The sequence below is a fragment of the Scatophagus argus genome, chromosome 12, assembly GCF_020382885.2.
Source record: "Scatophagus argus isolate fScaArg1 chromosome 12, fScaArg1.pri, whole genome shotgun sequence".
NCBI lineage: Eukaryota > Metazoa > Chordata > Actinopteri > Scatophagidae > Scatophagus > Scatophagus argus.
This window is the reverse complement of record NC_058504.1, coordinates 12254167-12278507: the sequence shown is the minus strand read 5'-3', so window position 1 is coordinate 12278507 and position 24341 is coordinate 12254167. Positions and strand designations below refer to the sequence as shown.

The window sequence follows — 24341 nt, the reverse complement described above, 5'->3', positions numbered from 1 at the left end:
GCATACTTATAAAAGACAAGCTGTCTTTTAGTCAGTTGCCTATTGCAAAGCCAATTCCTACTAACATAAGATCTCTTGGAAACAGTCCATATGGAGCTGCAACACTGTATGTCTATACAGCACACTGTATGTTGTGTGGATGCACAAAGGTCTGTGACTGACATTGAAAGGATAATGTTTGATTATTGAGCAAGCTTTAAAGACTTATTTTACTCTTTCTTAATAAATCAATGGATCATGGATAGAAATGCATTAATTAGATAGCCTGGTGTATAAAGTTGTGTACAGTATCTTGACAGGCTTCACTATGCGTGTCCTGATAAAGTGAAAACATAGAAGCAAAGCCAGTCTTTTTTTAGTTTGAATAACAATGGCATATTTTTTCAGATACCATGCTGTCTTGTCAACCCCCCCACCCCCTTTTGGCAGCAGCTGTGGAGGCCCGTCATCACTGCACTGCCTCAGTCTTCTGTGGTGCCTCTTCAGATCTCCCTCTACCAACACCCCCCACCACCACAACCAACCTGTAAGCCTTTGTCTTCCTGTCCTTTCTCACTCCCCCAAAGACACTTCCTGTAATTACTATTCAGCTGTCAAAACAAAACCCCTCCAACTGAGAGTACTTTACCTCTAAACCTTTGACCACATGCACACTTGCAGGCAACGCTACACCATATAGACAAAAGTTTTGGGATGGGGATGATGAGGGGGTTAGACTAACAAGACATTTTGGACAATTCTATGCTTCCAATTTTGTGGCAACTGTTTGGGGAAGGCCCTTTTCTGTTCCAGCATGACATTTATGGACTTCGCTTTGTGCACTGGGTGTGCCCCAGTGCACAAAGCAAAGTCCATAAAGACATGGTTGGATGAGTTTGGTGTGGAAGAACTTCTATGGCCCACAAAGAGCCCTGACCTCAACCCCTTCAAACACCTTTGGAATGAACTGGAACAGAGATTGTAAGCCAGACCTTTTGGTTCAACATCAGTGTCTGACCTCACAAATTCTAGCAAGAATTTCCCAAAGAAACACATCTTGTGGAAAGCCTTCCCAGAAGAGTGGAAGCTGTGGGAGCTGCAAAGCTGTCCATGTATCTAGAATGTCATGTCATTAAAGTCACTGTTAGTGGAATGGTCAGGTGGTCCAATACTTTTGTCCATATAATGTATCTTCTTCTCACTTTCCCGCCATTGGTCATTGCATGTATAAAACACTTGCCTTTCACTTTAAGTTTAGCAAATTTTCACTCTGTGCCCAATTTGTTTCTCAAGCATTCCATCCCCTGTCTATCTCACGAGCACCCCCCCTCCCAGTTTTCTGTTTCTTCCTCTATCAAGGTCTTAAAAATAACTACACTAACCCTGCTCTCTGTCCCGACCTCCTCGTGATTTCACCCTGTTTCACCCCCTCCTCCCTCTCTCTCCTTCTTGCGAGTCCTGTTAGTGTCTCATGGTGTTCTTGCCAAACTTATCGCCGAGTTGTTGGATGAGCAGAGCGAGTTCTCCAGCAGCCTGGGACTTCTCCTCTAGGAGCTCATAACGGAGGCTGGAAATGTCTTGCTTGATCTCCTTCAGCTCGCCTAAAACACAGGTACACACAGACACAACAATCAGGGCATATGAATTTGAACATATTCAGACATGTATGCAAATAAGCAAGGCCACAAGACTGTGCTATGGACGGTATCTCACACATATGGACACATACAGACAGTATTAACTCTGACCTGCTGTCTCTTTACTATGAGTTCATACACTCATGCACACATATGCCTTGAGCAAATAATGATAGTGGGCCTTAATGAAGAGGGAATTTTTACCTTCATTGACTTCATCACTCTCTCTGTCCACTTGGGCCTTCAGAACATAGCGCTTAATCAGGCGCTTCATGATATTCTGCAAAGAGGAGAAATAACGAGAAGATTAAATAGAGAGGGAAGCGGACAAGTGTGATGTGACAACACATATTACAGTGGTAGAGAATAGCGCTGTGTCAAGTATTGATCCCTAGACAAAAGGGAGAGCCTCCAGCAACCAGTCTCTGCATAGGCATTCTGGATGCGTGGGTCGATACCTGTCACTGCACATACAGCACACATACAAATGTCTAATCAAGTGACATCCCAATGCTTGGTTTGAGTGATCTTGTGTCTTGACTTTAGTAAAACACACACACATTCACACTCACACAGCACAGTGAACCAGTGAAGGAAGTTATGATTTCCCTCAGGGCAAAAGGTGGAAGGCAGACTAAGGAGGAGAGCATCTAGTCCCTCCTCAGTGTGATATTTTCTGCTCATTTACAGAGTTTCTGCTTTGGATCCCTCTCAGACAGCTCATTAGAGGCATTTTCAGCCTTACTCTGCTGCTCTCTTTTTCTTTTTGCCACTCCTCCTCCTCAGCCCCTTTCGCTTGCAATCACAATGTTCAACACTGCCCTCCTTTCAGTCGATGTCCTTTCATCCAAACTCTTGTTAAACGCTTTCTTCTGTTGTTTCTGGCTTAACTCCCTAACTTCTTCACTCTTCCTTACCTCTGTCGTTCATATCCGTTTTTATTTGATTTTTATTTTATTATTTAGTCCCTCTCTCTCTGTCTGTCTGTCTGTCTTTTGCCTTCTCATTCTTTTCTGAGATTTTTCACCAGTCCTTTGCTCTCTGTCTTACCTGGTATCTGGTCGGATGTTTTCTAGATTTTCTGGGGATATCCTCTCCTGAGCGAGGATAAGACCTGAAGCGTTCATCCTGCTGCAACAGTGGAATACAGAAAACAGTCCGGTGTTAACGTCACATTTCAGGGTTGAGTGATCTTCTTTAATGGAAGTGTTAGAGGGGTCAACTCACTGCTAAAACAATACAACAATGAAAGACTTACGGTTTCTATCTAATGCTCTAGATGCCTTCTGCCTCTGTGACCTTGCTTTATAGCTTGTGTGCAATGTCTCTATCAACCCATAGAATATATCTACAGAAAATCCATAATGTTGAATAGGTGCCCTATATAAACTATAGATTTCAGTTATAGAGACCATTTAGGGTTACGGTCATTTGTGCTTGCATTGATTTTTATAATCAAAGTGCTGAATTATGTTTTTCTTTTCATTTTTGCATTCTTTGACAGAACAAAAGAACAGTAATTGTTTTAGGACTTTGTAGAACAGAGAATACTTGGTTTGCCATAGAGAGGGAAATGAGTGTATTTTTTATCTGCTCACTCCTCTACTGAGCCACACACCCAGATGGCGACTGCTTTTTCAACTTCGTGTGAATTTTTTATGCAAACGTTCTTCCAAAGCCCAACAGACAAAGCTTAAATTCTCTTTGTTGTGGACTGTGTGATCTAGACCTTATCAATAACCCGCTTTGTTGGCCTCTGCGGCCTTCATTTAACTGATGTTCCATTGTTTGTTTACATTCTGATAAACAATTTTGATGAAGGCCACATCTATAGTATGTTATGGGGACATTCATAAGGAATTATAATGCATTCATACTGATTTATGATCAGGAGTAGATTATCACTGAATAAACAGTGTTACAGACAAGTTCATGACATACACACACATTACTCTCTTGTGTAGGTTCAGAGACTTTTTCTTCAACATGTGCAATCATTAAAGTCATTAAAACTGGTATTACATCGACCACTGACTTTCTGAACATATGTTGCTTTGAAACTAACATAATTAGCTTTAATTCAGCACATTTACTTTTCTCAAGCAGTGGACATCCCACATGAAAAACTCAGACCCAAAGACTGAAACAGGTGGGGAAGAAAAGAATAAATGGCTCAGAAAGACCACAATGCCTTCTCTAAACCTCATTTGACATTCTCAATGTTGCACTGTGTTTGAGTGTGAGCTTATGTATCGATTGCTTGCTGCACCTGCCTGGCTCTGCAGTTAAACTGTCAGAGCTGCAGAGAACTTTAGGAGCTCACAGAAGCACCAGGGTGTAACCCGTCTTGTCCCCATCTGCAACCTGCCAGACATTTGAGCAGACACAGGCAGATCCCGCCGACCTGACTAATAGCTTAGTCGAGGCACTGAGGTGAGCCGTTTGAGCTGAGGAATCAGGCAGTGGAAATGCCTGTGGAAAAGGCCATCACCAAGATTGATTCTGCCTTAAATGGCCTATGCTATTTTCTTCAAGCAAGGCTTTCTTTTCATTGAAGTGATTTTGTTTAGATAGACAATCCTACAGAGGGAGAAAGTGTAAAAATGAACAAAGCATTTGGACTGGATCCAAGACTTACATTTGGAATGTCATGTATTTCCTGCATCTTAACCACAAGGTCATCTGAACACCCTGTACATATTATATATATACTGATGGTCCAAAAAAGTCAAACTATAAACAGCTCACCCAGCGCTACACATAAAGTCAAGTCCATTGCATATTGTTGCACGTGTAAACAGCCCTGTAACTGAAGCCACATTGGAAACAAAGCGCAACACCATTTATTTGGAAAGGAGCCTGCAATATCTGGATGGAAAATACACTCCTGGTAATTAATATCTTGGTCACTGCAGCAAAATGTTCAAAAGAAAGCAAACTTGAGATAAACCAAAACAAAATCTTTTAGAGATGTCTGGTTGCATCTTGCCTTTTCCATATAAATTGTCACTTTATAGTTCCATTTTCTTGTTATCTAAAAGAGTCATATGCTGAATGGGAGGCCAGAAAAACAAGTTGCACATTATGAGCAATTTCTCTCACCACAGTTCCTTGAAAATACAGAAATATAGAATCAAAACACTCAGGAAAGAATATAATATTGAGATGAACGGAAATCCTGTGCATTATTTAGTGACTACTGCAACTTGTACATAAAATAACAACTTTTTACTTTATTTATTTTTTTGGTTTCTGTCTATAATTAGAAGTCCTGATGAGTTCCTGACACTAACCTTGGCCTGTGAGTTGAGCATGCCCAATTCTAGCTCATTGTTATGGCGACGGCTTTTGGCCTTGCAGAGGTGTATCAGGCAGGACTTGATGCGAAGGACCAGGTAGTAGAAGGACTTTGGGCTGGGAACCAGGTTGAAGGGGGCTGGCAGGGTGCGGCCCTCATCAAAGTAGGAGAGCCACAACTTGGCCCGGGCAAACTTCCACTCCACATCAGCATCCTCCTGCAGAGACAAACAGACAAGCACAGAGGTTGCATTTGAAATATAACTAGCTGGTGATGCATTAAGACAAAAAAAAACCCAAAATTTTTTGGCTGTTGGGGGACAAATTATCAGCTTAACTCCATTGTTAACATTAAGTCAGAAAATAAAGTCAAAACAAGAACACCTACTTCAGAACAAATTCATAAAAATTTAACAACATGTTAATCACATTAAACTAACGTTATCTTACAGTCCATGTGAATCATTAAAGATTTAGGCAGATGTTTGCCATTTAACAACTTATTGCTAAATTTATAATTACTTTTGATTGTTTCGAGAGAAACTATGTTGAATTTTAAGGAACAAGCATTAAAACCAGATCATAACATGGTTCTGTCTAAAACAACAGAACCATGTCCAGTTCATGTGTTGAATTCATGTCCTCAATAACTCAAACTTCTTACAGTTTGAAAAAAAAAAACAACAACAAAAAAAAAACTCTTTGATGAAAATATTATTATTGTTTTTATTTCATTCTTTTTGTGATAACTTTGCAGTGCAACTCTTGCTTTAATTTTGTATTCTGTCAGGTCGGCCCAGCCAACACCTGCTCTTAGTCATGCTCCTGGTTCTGGTCTTCAGTCAGCTGCCCTGTCTGATGCAGCCAAGGCACTGGCCTCCTGTCCCTCTGCAGTCCAGGCGCTCAGTCCAGCTTCCAAGTCTCCAGAGGTGTCCCTCCATCCTCCAGACCCCCTCCACCAACCCAGCTTGTTTTGGACTCTTTTTTGTTGGACTTTGTTCATGAACACCTAGAGCATTTCCTTGAAGAGGTGGTGGGGGTGTGATTTGAAGATTATGTTTAATTAATTTAATTAATTTCTTTCCTGTTTAATTTTATAAATTTTCTCCTCTTGTGTCCTGTGTAGCTTTTCATTTCCTGTCGTTTCCTCCTTTTTTGATCATTTGCCCCACCCTGATTGTTTTCACCTGTGTCTCGTCCATTGTCTACATACACCTTCACTCTTCTTGTGCGTTTTGTCAGTTTGTCTGTATTTGCTGCAGTGTGGTTTGCTTCCTCCTCATTTCGTGAGATCCCTGTGTTCTTTATGTTTCCCATTTTTGATTGTTTCTCTGCTTGGACTATCACTACTTGGATTCCCAGCAGCCTTGTTGTCTTTTTGGATAATTTCTGTGTTTGGACAATTAATACCTGGACTCCCAGCCACCTTCTGTTTGTTTCTGTTTCCTTAAATTTGTTTAATTAATGTCTTTTCGCACACGTATTCCTCGTGTCAGAGTCTGCATATCGGGTCCTCCATTTTGTAACTCCCAACAGTATTCTTTGTTTTTGTTTATTGTCATTGTATTGATCTCCTACAGCTTGTGGTATTTTCAACTCACTCTCTAATCCTCCCGCAGGCAACAGCGCAATCAAACAATGATCCTTATTGACTTGTTGACAACAACATACCCTTTCTGTTTTGAATAACTCTTACGCATTCACCTCTATCTCCTGGTACGAGCTGTTGATCATAGCAATGAGCATGTTGAGAAGGACAACCACCATCGTGACATTATAGACTCCGTACAGCACGTAGCCGATGTTCTCTATGAACTTATGGTCGTATTTCAGCACAACTGAGATCACTTCAGACAGGCCAAAGATGGACCAGAAAAGAGTCTTAAAACTCTCCTCCACCCTGCAAGGAATGAGAGAGAGAGAGAAAACAGTGCACGACAGTGAATTACACATAAAATACCACAGCGTTAAAAGCTAATTGCTCCTTTACACCAACACACGTACCAAAGCACATACAAACACAAGAAATGCATTTTTATGTTGTGGAGTTTATGAGGTGGCACTGATGAAATACCTGATGAGTCATGTCCAATTTGAACACATTATCCCATTTATCTCCCTCTCTCTCTCTCTCACACACACACACACCTACTCTTAAAATTACACACATACTGTAATGCACATGCGCATTCATAAAAACATGTTTGACTGCCGCAAAGGCGAATAACAGGAAATGACTCAACTAAAGCATCTGAGAGATCATTTAGCTTATAAAAATCAATTCATTAAGTCTGCAGCCCAGTTCTGCATTGACCTTTGCATAAAACAGACACTGAAATCTCACTGCTGTTAAAAGGAAAACAATAAAAGTTTCACTCCACTACTTAATATGAATGTCTATTTTATGGGGAGCTGGTATTTATAAAGATAAATGAAAAAATATTTCAATTCAGGGTTCAAAGCAATAAACATTTCCGAAAATCCACGCTGCTCAAGTATTTCTTTGTTTAGTTTGAATGTCATTGTTAATTTAATTTCTGAGACTTTTCATTAGAGACACCAGACAGCAGTTGTGGTTCAAATACCGAAAGTTCTTAAGTTCCACTTGCCTTTTTCCCCAGATATTAAGATATGATAAATTAAGCACTCCTAATGTTTTTTCATTTAAAAAAACTTTTTCTTCTGTTCAGCTCAAGGTATCCTTCTCCAGACCCAGCGTGAGACAAGGTACAACAGTGCAAGGCAGCAAGACCTGTGAACATTCACATTCAGCTGCATGTCTGTCATTAACTATTCCATGAGTGGCGAGTGGAGGGAAGGAAGAAGCCGCCCGCTTGGACTGCTGGAGGGTCTGGAGGTGGCAGGAGGCTATGGGGAGGGAAGATCTGTAAGCTCCTGGTCTGTGGCTGTAGGCGTCTTCCAACTTCAGTTCTTTCAAAGGGACACAGTTTCACTGGCAAGCAGAGCAAGTTGGAGGCACAGGGAAAAAAAATAACACAGCCTCACATGCATAAAAACACACGCAAACACACACACACACAAGCACAGACTCTCCCCTCCTCTGTCTCTCTCTCTCTCTCTCGCTCACACACACACACACACACACACACAAAGAAGAGACTTCTTGGTACTTCAGTTTTAACCTTTCGGAAAGAAACCAAAACACCCTCTTTAACCTTCAAGACAAGATCGGCGTGTGTTCTCTCTTTCTCTCTATAACGTCTAAGAATATACCCTGCATTTACAGTAACACATACCTTTAAAAAATACATTTCTTCTCCCTGACCTCTGAATAGTCATTTCTACCATTTAGTGTCTCTTGTAGCGCGTATACCTTGAAATAATCACTTTTTCTACACAGAAAAGAAACACTCCTCAGTGGCTCCCTTGACAAGACTGACTTGGGTGTTCGCCTGCAGTCACTGTTTCCTGTGCATCTCTGCATTTTAGTTGAATAGCATGATTAATGGTCAGAATATACCACTGAATATACCTCATACGGAAAGGCATCCCACTCTCATTGATTTCTCCCTGGTTTACATAAATTGACAACCTGCTCAAATATGACAGATGTCTTCATGATATTATGGGATCATTGTTCACCTGCATGTCAATTATTTGGGTGTGTGAGGTTTGCACCAAACTCTGAGCGCCGAGCATTATATTAACATTCCGGAAACACACACCAATATGCGATCGGTCACTATTTCAAACGACAGGGGACTCTGTCCTTTTCCCATCAGTTTCTTAGTATGAGCAACAGGGTCGTATATGAACAAACAAATTTCAGCTCTCATGCCTACTCGCTACCCTTGACACACTGCAAAATACTGAACAGACCGCTTGGGGGCTTCAGTACAGGCCAGATTTGTTCATGCATCAGAGTCAGACGGTAGATTGAGTGCTTATTAGCCTGTTATTCTACAAATAAGTTTCCTGGCTGTCTGCAGACTCTGGTGAGACTTTGTATAATGAGATGTTTTGCCTGTTAGTGTTTTGCACTTAAATTTAAATAGATACATTGCCTCCATTTCTTATTTTGTCTACTACCACGACACAACATCCATATGATTTGATAGACTTTTGTTGATTTATTGCTTGTTTTTTTGGCTTATTACTGTCTGTCACATTAATGTAGCCTGTACTGTTATAGCCTGAAAAACTCAAAATACTCAACACTTTTAGGAGTCCAGACTCAGGTATATAACCACTCCTGACTTCTGACTTCTCAGAAGGTAGAGTTATGAGTTCCTTTGCCATAATGAGAAAATGATCACCTAAATATCTCATTCCATTAAAAAAGATTTACAAATAAGTACAACCAAACAAACACAAAGCACGTGCTGTACATGTACTGACCAGTATCATAAGTGCCAAGACATCATGTGACGCCGGGAACATGAGGAATGTTTGAACAGAAACATATTCACATATATTAATAGTTCTTGAGTGGTTTTCTTCTTTGTGCTGCTGTAATAGATGGCCCAGGCTCTAGACTGCTGCGAAACAAGCAGAAACCGAAGGCTGTTATCAACGATGCCATCCTTTTACTCGCTATTCACATCACACACATCCATCAGCCTATCGTGCAATCAGGAGAGCTGAGGAAGGTGATTTTGATAGACTTGCCTTGAAAACCTATTTTGAGCCTTCTCTTTTCAAATAATGTCCTGTCACTTATCTGGAGCCTCTCTTACAAGATAACAAAAAAAAAATCATTCCTGTGGCATTGAAATCTGAAACTAAATTTAAAAAAAAAGGGGGGGGGGGCAATTATCTAGTCACGATTATGCTATATCCCAGTTATTTTATTTAATCAAATAATTCTGTCTTCAGCTCATCTTCCCACCCGTGTGAAATGCTCACTCAATTTAGATTTTCATGTTCCGAAAATATAAGTGTAGATACCGACGAAGGGCTTTGTCGCACAGGCAGCTTTAACGTGCCATTAACACACACACACACACACACACACACACACACACACACACACACACAATTAATATCACTCACTCACCAGATATAGCAGACTATTCATATACACTGTTCATCTTGTTTGCCTTGGCAGATTAATAGAAAGCAACTTCCAAAAATGTGTCTGACATTTATGTGTTGGCAGTGTCACTGGAAATGAGCCTCTTCTTACAGCACCATCTGAGTCAACCATATGCTACATGGCTACATGCATTGCGCCTCCTCACTTGTATCCATTACGCAGTAAGCCAGACAGAATATGGATAGAAGTATACATGAGGGTAGAAGGTCTTCTCCCATACTGGAACATGTTGACTCATGGGCATCCGGTGCTGCTGTGTGTAATTGTTTGTTTTGCTCACCTTTTCTGCTTATTTAATTGACTGAAAATTGGTGTGCGATGCCTCTCTGGGAAGAAATGCAATTATTGAAAATTTTAAAAGGTATCCTTGGAGATCAACAACATTGATAAATTAGTTTTTTGGTCCTGTCAGCTGAGGTACTAGTCTAGTCATGTGTGTATTACGCAATACCTTGTTAGTAAGACAAATGGGGCTCTCAGTGCTCTGGATAATGGAAGATTTTATTTAAAAAAAACAAAAAACAAAGGAATGAAATTAATCCATATCAGACTGCGTGTGTGTGTGTGTGTGTGTGTGCGTGTTGTATAACAGCATTGTACAACAGGCAGTGAATCAGCAGGGACATTGGGCATCTGGAGAGGGAGATGGACAGTGTGCTATTATCTGTTATTAAGATTGGCAGCTCCCAATAGGGTGCACGCAACATGTTGGCTTCTCACACACACGCACACACTCATGCCACATACAGCATGGTGCACATCTGCGTGTGTGTGTGTGTGGGGGGGGGGAGTTGGTGAGTCAGCTCAGCTCTGCGGGAGCAGTCCAAACCCAATCACCGACAGGCCTAAATCAACCCCCCGACCCCCCAGAGGCGTGCTCTCAGTCTCTCTCCATCTTTCTTACTTTATGTTTGTCTCTCTCCCTGTTTTAGCTCGCCTTACTCTCTCTCTTTCTCTCATCTCTGCATCTTGTTGGTTTTCTCTACCTCACTCAACCATTTTCTCATTAAATTCCCATTGCTTTTATATCTTTCTCTGCATCCCCCCTCCCCTGTGCTCTCCTCCTCCATCTTTCACCCGTATAGCTTTTAGCCATTTTTATGTCACTCAATCTATTTGGTTGATTTATACAGTTCTTTTTTCATTATTTTCTCTCCTCATATACTTTTCCTTTTTATTTAATCTGCAGAAATATTTTCACATTGGCCAAATGCAAATGTAAATGCAAATGTAAACTTTGTGAACGGCCGCACAGCAGCCTTCTGCTCTGTCTCCATCCTTCAGCCATTAGCAAGATATTAAATTTCTCCTCTCCTCTCCTCTCCTGCAGACAGACAAGCATTCAGACAGACAAGTACAGGTGAGACACCTTTAAATATCAACACCAAAGGAGCTGTCACCATGGCGACAGCAGAGGCCTTGCCCATCTCAGCTTTTAATGAATGAATGAGAGAATGAATGCTGTTTCAGAGAGGTGCCTGCTTGCCTGCCCGCCTTCCTGCCTGCCTGCCTGCCTGTGCGTGTATGCGTGTGTTTGATGGAGAGACAAAAAGGGAGGGAAAGCAAAAAGAGAACTGAACAAAAACTGTTGTATGTCTCATGAGTGCGGCTTTTTATGAGTGTGTGTCTATTTGTGCGACAGACAGCGGGATACAAACTGAGGCAGAAAGAGAGCAACACAAAAGGAAACCGTTTTGTTGTGTGTCTTCAGGCAAGTTGTGAGAGTAATCTTATTAAGTGGGGAATACAACACCACAAGACAAGCAATTAAGAGTTTTTTGACAGTGAATCAAGCTTGACATCTAAACTTTTTTTTTAATTTGTCTTCTCCCTCTGTGTCTGTTTTTCTGTCTCCCTGTTATCTATATTATCTCTATCTCTTTCGTAATAGGCAGCACAAACCAATGTGCTGGGATTGATGCTGGCTAGTTTTATGTGATATCAGAGAGCTAAATGATTCCTCTGCACACTGTAGCAGTGTGCACAGTAAGACCGAAGTTAAAGAGCATGCAGCATGGTTTCTTTTTAAGTGTTTCCAAAACCAAAAACCACGTGGGGAAGTTCAGACTTCAAACACGAAGGTTAGTCCATATGCTTTAAAAGTCGTTACAAACGCCTTTCACAAGTCTCTTTTTTTTTTCTAAGAATAACTTAGCTGTAAATATACAACATTTAACCAGAGGCAGGGTTTTCATCCAACTCACAGAGCTGGCATTGGCTTTATTAGGTGGCTTGCTACAGCTGATGTGCCAATGACGTGTCATTTCAGTGAGTAAAACTGATGGTCGTAGATAGGGCGTGATTATCGTGAGCAAACGAATTCAAAATAACGATAATATTAAGATGTCTGTGGAAGATTTGGGAAAAAAAATGCTATCAGTCAAATTCATCTCCAGGCCTATAAATTCAACTCAAAGTACAAGTGTATGCAGATGGGGAGAGTCTGTAACCATGACTGTACAAAAGTGCACAAACAGAATGATTACACTAAGTGAATAGTGAAAAGACAATCAGATGAACTGATTAAACCAAAATATTATGACGTGTGCATTACTAACACAATATCAGTGTTTGATTTTTAAATATCAGGGTTGTCATCGATACCAGCGTACCGGCTAATTAGAAATCAGAAGCCTGTTTTTGTCTACAGCTGCCTGAATTAAGAAACGCAGCGTTTAAAAAAAGAAAAAAAAAAGAATTTCAAGTGTTAAATCTGCACCTGTTATTATTGAAAACACTTGAAAACACACAATTCGCTTGTAGCAAATTTGAAAAAGGAGGAAGGAGCTCAGTGAGCAGCCAATTACCAATCTCTGTATACTTCATTAATTCTTTATTCGATGCCCTAACAAGACAGCACTGAAATGCTTCCATGACCATATACGAAAGGAATGAATTTCAACTGAAAGAGTTAGTGTCAAATGATGACCTGATCTGACAGAGACGAATGCTTGAAATCATTTGTCATGGAGGGATTTATTTAAAAATACCCAATATTTGGCACAAACTCTAAAGCTGCTTGTCCAAGCATTGACATTTAAAAGCTTTTACTGGTCACACCGCATGAATGCTTTCTTTTTTCTGTTGTTTTTGTCTCGCTCTCTCTGTCTGCTGGCCTTAATTGTAATTGTGTCTCCCCTCGTCATTCTGACATTCAGATATGCTTGACTGCTAAAGGCTGAACATGACACCTCTGCCTTGCTTTCAGAGCTAATAAATCTCCTCTTTTCCTTCTTTCAGAGCCCGTCTCTCTCGCCAGTCTTGCCACCATGTTCCAACTCTATCAGTGACTCTTCACTCAACCCATTGTCCGAACCCATTGCTTTTTCTTCTTCCTCCTGACACTTTTCACTCAGTCGTCACTTCAGACTCAACTTCATATTCCAGCCTGCATTTCCATCTCTGGGTTCTCGTGTGCCATCCTTTATGCACCCCACTCTTCCCTTTGTCTCTGTTTGCATCGCTGTGTGTCTGTCTGTCTCTCTCCATTTACATTGCATTACACTGCTTTGTCCTTGGCCTTAATCTGATATGAGTCCTATCTTGCCTGTACTGCCTCAGCGCTCAGCACTTGTGTCTTTCAATTCAATCATGTGTCATTGGTCTAAAAAGAAAGCCCACGTTTCCAAAGCAACTAAATGACTCTAACCAGCATATCATAAAATAGCACATTATAAACAGTAGTTAAAGTCTGTGTGTCCGGATCTGTGGAGACTCTGTCCTCTGCCTATATTCTCTTCTTCTTTCACTACTTCGCTGTGTTTGGGACCAAACAATCTTCTACAACTAATGATGTGTGTACAAACAGTAACCGACAATGAGTCCACAGCATGCCTTCAGTGAACAAGAAATGTGCATTAAATGCTGAAAAAAGAGCAACTGACAAAATCTGTGTACTGTGTGTACTTTCTGATTTGTTCCCACCTTCTTAGACGCTTGTTGGTAAAATATGTGCAGTCTAAATCTGGGCAAAGCCTGTGTGGCTGTCTGTTGCTTAGTCTGATTGACCTTCCCTTATCCTCTCCCTTCTTTTTTCCTTCTTTGTCCATGCACCCTGGCTGGTTTGCTGCATTTTTCCTGAGCAAAAAAACAAACAAACAAACAAAAAAAGCACATCCTCCTCTTCATCTGCATCTCCACTTGTGGTTCATTTCTTGTCCCTCATTCCTCCTTCCATCCTTCTCCTCTTCCCAGCGAACTTTATCTCATGACTTTGTTGCACTGCTTTTAACTGTCCCTTTGATAACATTCACTATTATTGTCATCATTATTCCAGAATGATTTTTGCTTTTATTTTGCCTCATAATGTTGAAAAACATTTCTCTCACTTCCTGTTTGTCTGCCTTTACCTCCCCTGTCCTCTCACTCTTTGCGCAGTGTTGTCATGCATGGTTGACTAGAAAATGGAGACAAGTCAACTGCTCCACCAGCACTGTCCAAATCACAGTCCTGATAAGCGGGTGTATGAAATGATTCACTTATAAATGTTTGTTTGCCCACATGAGCACCTGCAAGAACACATGCAAAAAAAACAAACAGTGAGACTGAGGAAGTGTGAATGTGTGTGGCCCTTGTGTGTGTCCCAGCCTCAGTGTATTTGCACATTTAAGAACATTACCGTGTGGGCACTGAACGAAGAGCATGTGGTGTGAGTCAGATAGCCATCTGAGTTTTTGCGCCTCCAGAGATTTGTGGCTATTACTGCTCAGTCTTCATTAAATCCTATCCAGCTGTGCATTTATGTGTATATATTTGAGTTTTAGCTTGTGTGAGTCTCTCTCTCTCTCTCTCTCTCTGTGTGTGAGAGAGAGAAAGAGAGAGAGAGAGTGACATCCTCTGCCTCACTTCTCCACCATACCCCACCCCTCATATCCCTCCCTCTGTCACGCAGCCCAAGTGGCCCCTCCTAGTTTATGATCCTCCACCTGGCTCCCTGCTCATCTTCCTGTATCAGAGCTATCAAACCAGCCCTTTCTTGTGCCCTCCACCAGACATGCCCTGTCAAATAGCTAAAGTCACACAGCCCTCACACACACAGAATTGAGCATGAGCACACACACTTAAACCAACACAAGCACATGCTCTCTGCTGAGTGAGAGGAACAGAAAAGAGACCGACGCAAGATTGTTCTATTGAGAATTCGCAATTTGTGTGTACCACAGGCAAGAATATTATTAACATCCATACCAAAGATACTGCAGTCACACCTTGTAATTGAACTGAGTGGGATAGAAAAATAAAGATGCACAGACACAGAAGAGACACAAAAACGCGTAATTCCAAATTCTGTGAGACATTAATAGACATAATATTAAGCTGATTAGATTGACGCAACAAAAAAACTTGACACAGTATAAAAACAAATGTATAATAAATCTGTAAACCTCTATACAGACAGGTTGAGATTTAAAACCAGACTGACCCCTGGTGGAGAGACTGACAACAACAACGTAATATAAGGGCTCTATCATGAGAAAAAACATCTCTAATAGCTCTCACAGCCTGAGTGAGCAATTAAAAAAGTGTCAGAGAAGCAGAAAAAAATATAAATAAAAATACTCTGAAAAGAAATGCAGTCAGCAGTTGTTAAAATGAACAGGAGTAGTTTCTGGGTTTTTTTAATCGCAGCTGCGTTAAGGTTCATTTTTGAAATCAGCCTCGATGATGATCTCCAAAGCAGAGAGGAATTAATGTGTAATGGTAATGATAAGGTACTTCAATCTGCAGGGCCCAGGGTCTTTTCTGTACTTGTCTTTTGCCTCTTGAGAAGTCTCCATTATGTCTGACTCTCGGGCTGTGACCACAATCGCTCTGACTGTCCATTTCAGCTCCATTAGGCTCTGTTTCTACCTGTCTATCTGCCTTTCTGTCTGTTAATTTCATCTCATCCCACTGCTCTGTCTGTCTGCTCATCACGTCGCCTGGATCTTTGGATTCGTGTGGGCAGCCAAGCAGAACTCACAGCCTCTAATAACCCCGTTCTGGGGCTCAGCAGAGGAGCTACTGTATGCACAGCACAGTGGTGTAGGATAAGTCAGCATGGGAAAGTAGAACCCTCACACTAGAACTCCAGTCACACACCTTTTATCATCAGCAATTCTGTCTAAAGTGAATGCTAGGCAGATCATAAACTTGTAAACTGCTCCCATGCCTTACGTACGTCTCAGGTGATCGGAGTATGGGAGGACAATGACCCTTTGCATTTTACAAGTAACTCAGGAATGTCTCAAGGACCACAGCAACAGCCTGCAGACTACCCAGGTCCCAACCTGATGGAGAATCTGTGGAATGCATTGGAATAAGCAGCCTTGAGGCACCACCTGACCTGTCAGGTGAAGGGACACAGGACCTCTGTGGGTATTTTATGGTCAATGGCATTGAGACGTTGGGTCCTGTGCATTGATGGTGGGGCCTCCAACCTCTCACCAAATTTACAAAGAAAATCATGAAGCATGCTGATGGCAAAGCAGAACGGAGTAAAGCTGCAGTGCCCAGATGTGCACGCCTGATTGAGACCTGTCCACACAGACTCAGTGCTGTGGTTGCAGCCAAAGCCTACTAAATTCTGGCTTGAAGTGGGGTGAATATTTATGCAGTCACTTATTATACTACATTAATACATTGTATATTTTTAATTAACTGACATTACTTTTTAGAAATCTATTTTCACTTTGACATTAGAGAGTGTTTTATGTGTTTTTTTTGTCAAAAAAGCCAAATTATATTGACAATGATTTCATTAATAAAAAGCAATGAAAGGGGAAAACAGTCATTGCTCAAATATTTTTTATAGGCACTGCAGATCCAGTTGTAGACAGGTGGACAGGCAGGTGTACAACCTGATAAGAAGAGCAAGCAGGCAGACATATGGACACAGACTGGCATGATTAAGTCTGCCAGCCAAAATGAATCACAATCATTTGGCAGCTCACCAAAACATCTAGAAACAACAAAGTGGTTGCTATGGTCCCAGATCTTTCTGACTTTACAGTATTTAATACTTTAATTTGGTATCATGAAGAAGAGACTTATGCAGGTCAAACAACCAGACCAACGAATGTGAAAAGGTCTTCGGTGCATCAAACGATGTGTGGTGTGGTGGAAGAACTCCAAATCAGCAATAGCAAACAAGCCAACAGCACAGGATTTATGCTCATGAGCAAACAGATGTCAACATCTGGCAGCAGTTTGTTTAATACAAAATTAACTGAAGGCAAGAATTCAAGTCACACTCTGCTCTGACTTTCTTTATGTGTTCTTCACTGATATGAAAAACCTGTAGGGTAAATTAACCAAAAGAACATAAATAGGACCATCATGCTGTAAATGTACAGCTTGATTTTGAACCTGCTCATTGCTGTAACCTGGTACAAGCTTGCAAAGCACAGAGTTGCTTCTGATTTTTAAGTCAAAGCTCTGTACGCTCTGCATCTTCTGCAACTAGAAGAAACTTAACATAAAGTACAATAGTAAATATTAACATACCATATGAAAGACTGTGTAGACTTTTCTGGTAAAATATCAAATAATACTTAATTAGTAATTAATTTAATTACTTTAATTACAGACCAACTTGTAAAGCTTGTGTTGCTCAGCTGCATTGAACAGAAATGGCGTAATGTATACAATATGTATGTATATGTAATTCACTGAGAAAGTGAATAATGATATGTGACAGCGAAAGACCGCAGACAGAGTTTTCATTTTGACATGAATGACGATGAACAGACTTGCTGAAAGACAGGAGCCGAATATGGATAGCATTCTTACAAATATGACGCAATGACAGGGAAAGACCCATTGGTACTCTGTTTGCAGCCGATGTGACAGGATGAGCACACATGGATAACCAAAAATGAAGCTTGTACAGATTGATACGTTTCGGAACTTGTGAGATTGATTGCTTTACAAGCAGTTTGATGACATATAACACAACATCCTGTCTGTAAAAATGCTTCAGTAAAATTGATCGACTCTGAATCACATACTGCTGATGTGGACAATGTTTGAAACATGTTTAAGGTTGGTTGAATGGTTGATTTTATACACTGCAGCCTCTAGGTGTAATCTGACTCTTCAGATGAAATGTGCACTTGACAATTTGAAATGGATGACCCTGAAAATGGAGTTAGCACTTTAGCAGATTAAGTGCATTTAGAGTATTGTTATAACCCTCTTTGTAATTTCAGTGGGCTGATTTTCAGTTATCAAATACAACAATAGTGGTGTTTAAGCTGGAACAAGGAGGTAACTGCTTCATCACTGTTAAGGAGAGGAGGTTAAGTACATACGGCAATTGAATAGTGTATAAAGGTAGACTTGGGAAAATATGAAGCTATTCCTGTGGGGTTCTAGTCTTCATACTAGAGACATCTGGTCACACACTGATGGCTGGCTTTTGTCATTTGAGACAATGTCTCCATTATCTTATTGTCAATCTATTATTCTGGTGTGTTAAATCCTGCTTCAGTACCCGGCCACTTCATTAAATGAATGGAAAATTCTTGGTCATGAGATTTATCTAAAATTAATAGGCAAAATCAATAGGCCGAGATGTTTTGTCTTATCATTACCCGCATGTGCAATGTTTTTATACCACAATTTGATGTATCTCTGTGTGTGCCACTGACAACTCTCATTGACACCTCTATTAATTTTAGTCAAAATTAGTTGTATTTATGGGGGGAGCTACAACATATACCATACACAACCATACACTAAATACAAAACGGTACCTGGGAAATTTGTCTTCCTCATAATGTCGTTAAAGTTGTGAAATAAAACCACAGTTCACCAGTGTTTAACGAGCGAGCCAACCCATTCACCATTCTCCACATCAGATTTAATCAAATAGTACGATAGCCAGCATCAGGCCTGAGGGAAGATTAAAGTTCGATCTCTACCTCTGACAAAGCACCATGGATTTAATGAACCCAGCAAACAGCCTCATCAAGGAGGATAAGCGACAATTTATATTGTCTTGGGGATTTCCTTGTTGTTTAGCACTTACGGTCACATAGGACCTGAATCAGATACTACTGACATGAATTCTTCTTTGATTTTTGGGGGTTAGTTCTAATACCGAATGACCAGAGAAAGACTATCATATTGATACACTGTAATATGTTTAAGCACAACCACCATCTCCAATAATCACACAGGCACACACATTTGCCAAAACACTCTTGCAGCCAGACATAACTCACGTGGTGAAGGCAGGATTGTATTTGGCTCCCAGGTAGTATGAGTACAGGTTGAACATTCCAATCATGAAGGCCACAAACACCATGATGAAGATGACCATGAACTTGAAGATGTCTTTGACTGTGCGCCCAAGTGAGATCTGCAGGGGGCCGAAGCTCTCATTGGCTGGCAGGATGTAGGCGATGCGTGAGAAACTCAGCACCACGGCGATGGCATATAGGCCTTCTGAGATGATCTGGGGGTCTGAGGGGCGCCACTTGTTCCTGGCTGGAGGAGAAGAAAGAAGAAGGCTGTGGTTGTCAGCTGTTCAGCTGTTAATGCATCATAAAAATTAGATACTGCAGATTAAAACCAGAGATGAGTTCACTGATATCTGCTTGAATAGTAGTTTTAAAATTTCAAGGCAAAATGATTATTTGCCCACTTTGACAATAAAATAGCTCCTTGGTTCAGATTTTACCTGATTACCATTTCACACTGCAGAAGGTCATCAGGTATGTAAGTATTGGTGAAAAATTAATGACTAGCAACTGTAATCATCCACAGCTGCATATTAGGATTTAGGGTGTAAAGGTTTTTCTGTCATCAGATAGAAGCAATTAATCTAAAGGTGGGTTTACAATCACAGCTTTTGTATTATGCCATGATATCCAGTTGTAAAAATTCTGCTTTCCTTTGACTTGATCTTGGCCTCAGTGGTGATGAGGATGATGATGTTGTGAGTAGTATAGGTCACCCCTAATGAAGCCTAGACACTGATGGGGGTGGTGATGGGATGAAGAGAATGGCTGAAGATCTGGTTGTAATGAGGAGTACAGCTGACAGTAGCAAAGAGGAGAACAGATTTAAAGTTTGACAGCAAGGACATGATTGGCTAACTCAGAGTGAGAGTGTGTGTGTGAGAGAGAGAGAGACAGAGATTGTGAATGAATGAGCATAAAGCAGGATCTGAATATTTACAAGAGATGTTCTGAAAGAGCATAATCTTGGCTTTTAGGAACATGCACTTTGATGGGGAAGGTACATTAAGAAGATGGATTATGTGAGGCTTGAAAAAGATGTTGGAGAGAAGAGAGCGAGGGAAGAGGAAAGGCAAAGAGTATTAGACAGGAGGATAGCAAAGACTAAGGATAAAGGGATAGTGTGTCCAAGAAGAAGTAAGGACAGAGAGAGAAAGAGAGAACAAAAAGGGAGGGGCAGCAGAGGAAGCACAGTCAGACATGTAGATGAAGAGGAAAATTGAGTTAGATGGAAAAATGAGTTACAAAAGAGATTAATTAAATACCAGAAAGACCGCAAACAGAGATAATTAAAGTAAAAGAACAAGATACTCAAGATGCTCATACTCATATTTTGTGGCTAAAGTATGACTATCCAGAAAAAAAAGTGTATGTGTATGTTTTTGGTGCAGATATGGAGAAATATGGCTTAGCTTAATAATAATAATAACAGACACTGCAGAAGCTGTTTACTGCTGTGTCATGACAGAGTCAGACCACCAGATGACAGCACTGATGAAGGTTCCCAGAGTTGGCCAGAAGTGTGCAGTCCATTCGTCTCCAGCCTGAGGCCACTTTTTAATATGTTATAGAAGAGTTTTAGTTCTGGAAGTGATGTAAAAGTGTGCGTATCCTGGCATCTTGAGGTTTTCTCAATTTGTTTGATACTCTGATACTATATTTCCAAGAAATGCAGACTATTATTAATACAGTCTCAGGTACTAATAACACCTGTCTTTGGTATTAATAATCGTCCAAAGCAGATTTTAAATACAATTCTGAGGTTAATCATATTGTGAACTTACAAATTAACTATTTTTTTTTCACTGTGTTTGCTCATCGGTGGTCTGCCTCTGTGTGTGTGTGTGTATGTGTGTGTGTGTTTCATTATCATTGTGTTATCATGAGAAAGCTGCATTGGCTTAAACCTCTGCATACATGTGCAAGTGCGAAGTCGCTGACTGTGATGTGCTGCCATCAAGCTGAACAACTACGTGTGAACATCTTGAAGTAAGTATGCAACAGTGACATTTTTATCTAAATAACAAACACACTCTCATCTTCTGGTGTCTCAGGCAGTTCAGGTTTTTAGTTACTGGTGACATTTTTAGACAAATATTCATCAGATTTGCTACTCCTTATCGATGACGTATGACATATATAATACAGCACAACAATTATTCAAGCACCTCATGAAAGCCTCTACTTTTTTATCACGTGAAGACAAATTGGCCTTTTCTGGGAACCATTGTCTGGCAGATAAGAGGTGATTTTTTTTCCAGACAACAGATCAGAGCAGTTATCATCAATAGTGGCAGTAACAATGGCCAGGAAAGCAAACAAAGAAAGGACTGTCACATACAGATCATCTTTGGGAAACATAATGCACAGACATTCTTCCAAAATCTCTTTAATCAAATTCAGGATTTATAACAGTACTGACATTATATTTTTGAAAATTTACCATAAGTGAAGTAGGCGACTTCGTCAGGCAGTGAGGCATTGCTGAGGTCTTCATCTGTAACGTGCATGTCCACATACTGCTGGGCTTTGGATGCCTTGAGGAACGCCATGAAGCGTGCCGTGAAGGACGCCACAAAGATGGACAACATGCCAAAGTCCAGAACGTTCCAAAGGTGCATGACATATTCTCTGGGACCGTCACTCCAGATCTCCTTACATTCTGACCAAATCATGCCTGAGGAGGGTGAGCACACACACATGGATGCACCATGAGAAGAAAAAGAGGTCTTAACGGGCACTCATACCAACATGAACAGGTTTACACATGAAAAGACACGCTCAAAGTGAAACATGCTCAACCTCAGATGTGGATAACAAACCTTATGATATATAGTCAACTGCTCAGACATAGCTCACCATCTTCACATCTTCTTCTCATAGCTCTGTTACACGCACAGTGGAAGACCTATTTCCTTGTACATAACCACTCTGTCAATCTCTATTTGGATCCAAAACAAGGAAAAAAAAATTGTTTACTTAAAAGGCACCCTGATAAGTATAATCTTTATAACAGTTGCTGGGCCTTGAAAACATGCTGATGGAATTACAACTTTCCTCCTCTACCTAAGCCACCATCATTCATTGCACACTCAAACATACAAGCACACGGAAACACGCATGAGCACCTGCCGACAAAATTTACCGCAGCTGGGAAAAGAATGGCACCATTACACGTAAACAAATAAAGACAGAACCATGTGTGCACCAATATACACAAACCACTCACATAATATTATTATGTGTGTGTGCGCCCTTGTGTGTGTGTTCAGATAAAAGGAACATCAACAAATGGGAAGCAGCTGAGGCCTGACAGATATTGCCATGAGGTATTTATCTGTCGCCCCTGTCTATCTCCCTGTTTCTTTGTGCGTGTCTTCTTGTACGCCACACACTCCACCTTTCCCTTTGCTTTCGTCCGTCACCCTCTACTGCTCCCATCTTTCCACCATATCACTTTCTCTCTATCCCACCCACTAATATTTCTTCAGCGCCACCTCTCAGGCCAACCTCCACATATCCCTCCAGCTTAGCATTTGGACTCAGCATGAAGACTGCTTCAACAAGTCTGCCCGGTGACGCATCCAACCAGGAAACTTGTGTTTGATCTTTGGAAGATAAAAGAGAATGGATTGTTGTATTGCCATAACCTTGGCTTTCATCAGTTTGGTTGGTATGATCCTACATTAATGTTTAATTCTGCCTTGCATCAAGCAAAAAAGGTTTTCAGACTTTTTACTAGGAACTTTATTTATGTTTGGGAAACTTGGATTAGCATCAAAAGCTATTAAAGCTTATAGTAGAAACACCATGATAAACTCTTGTTGCTTGCATGTTGATAAAGTAAATCCATACCAAATAAAAAACTATTTTAAATTAAGAAAACCCAGCAGATTTTGCTATGATTCACTGCATATCAAGATTATTTCTCGTCATGATGGAGCATCTACCATGACAACTCACCCAACACCCACTTCATGATCAACATCTCTGTCCAGGAGAACTGGGTGGTCTTGACCCTGAACACCTGTCGTGGGTGGTCTGTGATGGTCTCATTGGGCAGGTTCTTGACACCCTCAAAGCGGTCAGAGGCGTTGACAACCAGCAGACCCAAGAAGATGGTGAAGGAGACTGCGTGGGCCACAAACTTCATGAAGGGGCTTCGCAGGACCTGACCAATCTGGAAGTGAGACGATTGAGAACATAAGAAGATATATTTTTTATTGTGTATTCCAATAAACAAGTTATATTTACATTTAGTCTTACTCATTGAAACATGCTGTGTGCATCACAGAACCTCTAACAAGTAAAAATGTATTCCTTTTTTCATAAATCATATGTATATAACAACAACAACAACAAAAATAATAATAAAAAGAAATGTGTCTGTGTATAGCAGTGCAGATGGCAGTGGGTAATGTATATGCATTATAAAACCATCTGTACATACAGTAGTGCATAAGCAGTTACGACACCCCCCAAAAAATAAATAAATAAAATAAAAAACAAACAATGAAAACAGTAACTTTGTGCACCAGTATGTTCACCTGTCACCCAGAGGTGAACAGCCAGCTGAACAAAGTGAGTCCTATGTGTTAGATAGCCAGAGATCCAGGAGTAGACGCACTGACACCCATCCCCAGTGGCTTCTCACTCAGCAGGATTGTCTGGATGGTATTAAAGGCACTGGAAAAATCAAAAAAACATGATTCTCACGGTGCCACCACTGACATCCAAGTGAACTCGCTGCAGGTAATATTAACTGTCTTTAAAATGTGTTGTTGCTGCACTTGCTTGATTTTTTACCCATTTCAGCAGAGGTTTAGCTGACAGTATGTTATTGCTAGGTGTTAGCACCATATCATCTCTGGCTCAGGTTATGCTAGCTAGGTATGCTACTGTTTTGAGTTGTGTGCAATGCTTATGCAAATTTTGACTGCCACACAGCAATTTTCATTATTAATTGTTATTAACATTGTAGACACTGTAAGTTTTGTTTATTACATCTGACTGTTATAAAAACCCGGGGTTTGTACTTTAGACAACACTCGGAAACTGAGGGGATGGAAAATGGCACAAAATAAAGATTTTTGCTTCTTAAAGGCTATGTCAAAGCCTTTCATGTCACTGCAAAGTAAGCTGGAGTAG

General features: G+C 40.6%; 1 protein-coding gene across 1 annotated transcript in view; it reads right to left on the bottom strand.

Annotated features, from left to right (window-relative positions):
* Window positions 1-942: 942 nt before the first annotated feature.
* The window catches only part of LOC124068666 (short transient receptor potential channel 7-like), a 44875-nt gene continuing 21476 nt past the window's right edge, over window positions 943-24341 (bottom strand). The window contains exons 5-12 of the mRNA XM_046407066.1: window positions 23157-23373; window positions 21637-21870; window positions 19176-19440; window positions 6618-6813; window positions 4910-5131; window positions 2667-2747; window positions 1821-1896; window positions 943-1580 (exon numbers count right to left, since the gene is read on the bottom strand). Coding sequence (XP_046263022.1) covers window positions 1441-1580; window positions 1821-1896; window positions 2667-2747; window positions 4910-5131; window positions 6618-6813; window positions 19176-19440; window positions 21637-21870; window positions 23157-23373 — 1431 coding nt within the window. The 3' untranslated portion in view covers window positions 943-1440. The remainder of the gene's footprint in view (window positions 1581-1820; window positions 1897-2666; window positions 2748-4909; window positions 5132-6617; window positions 6814-19175; window positions 19441-21636; window positions 21871-23156; window positions 23374-24341) is intronic.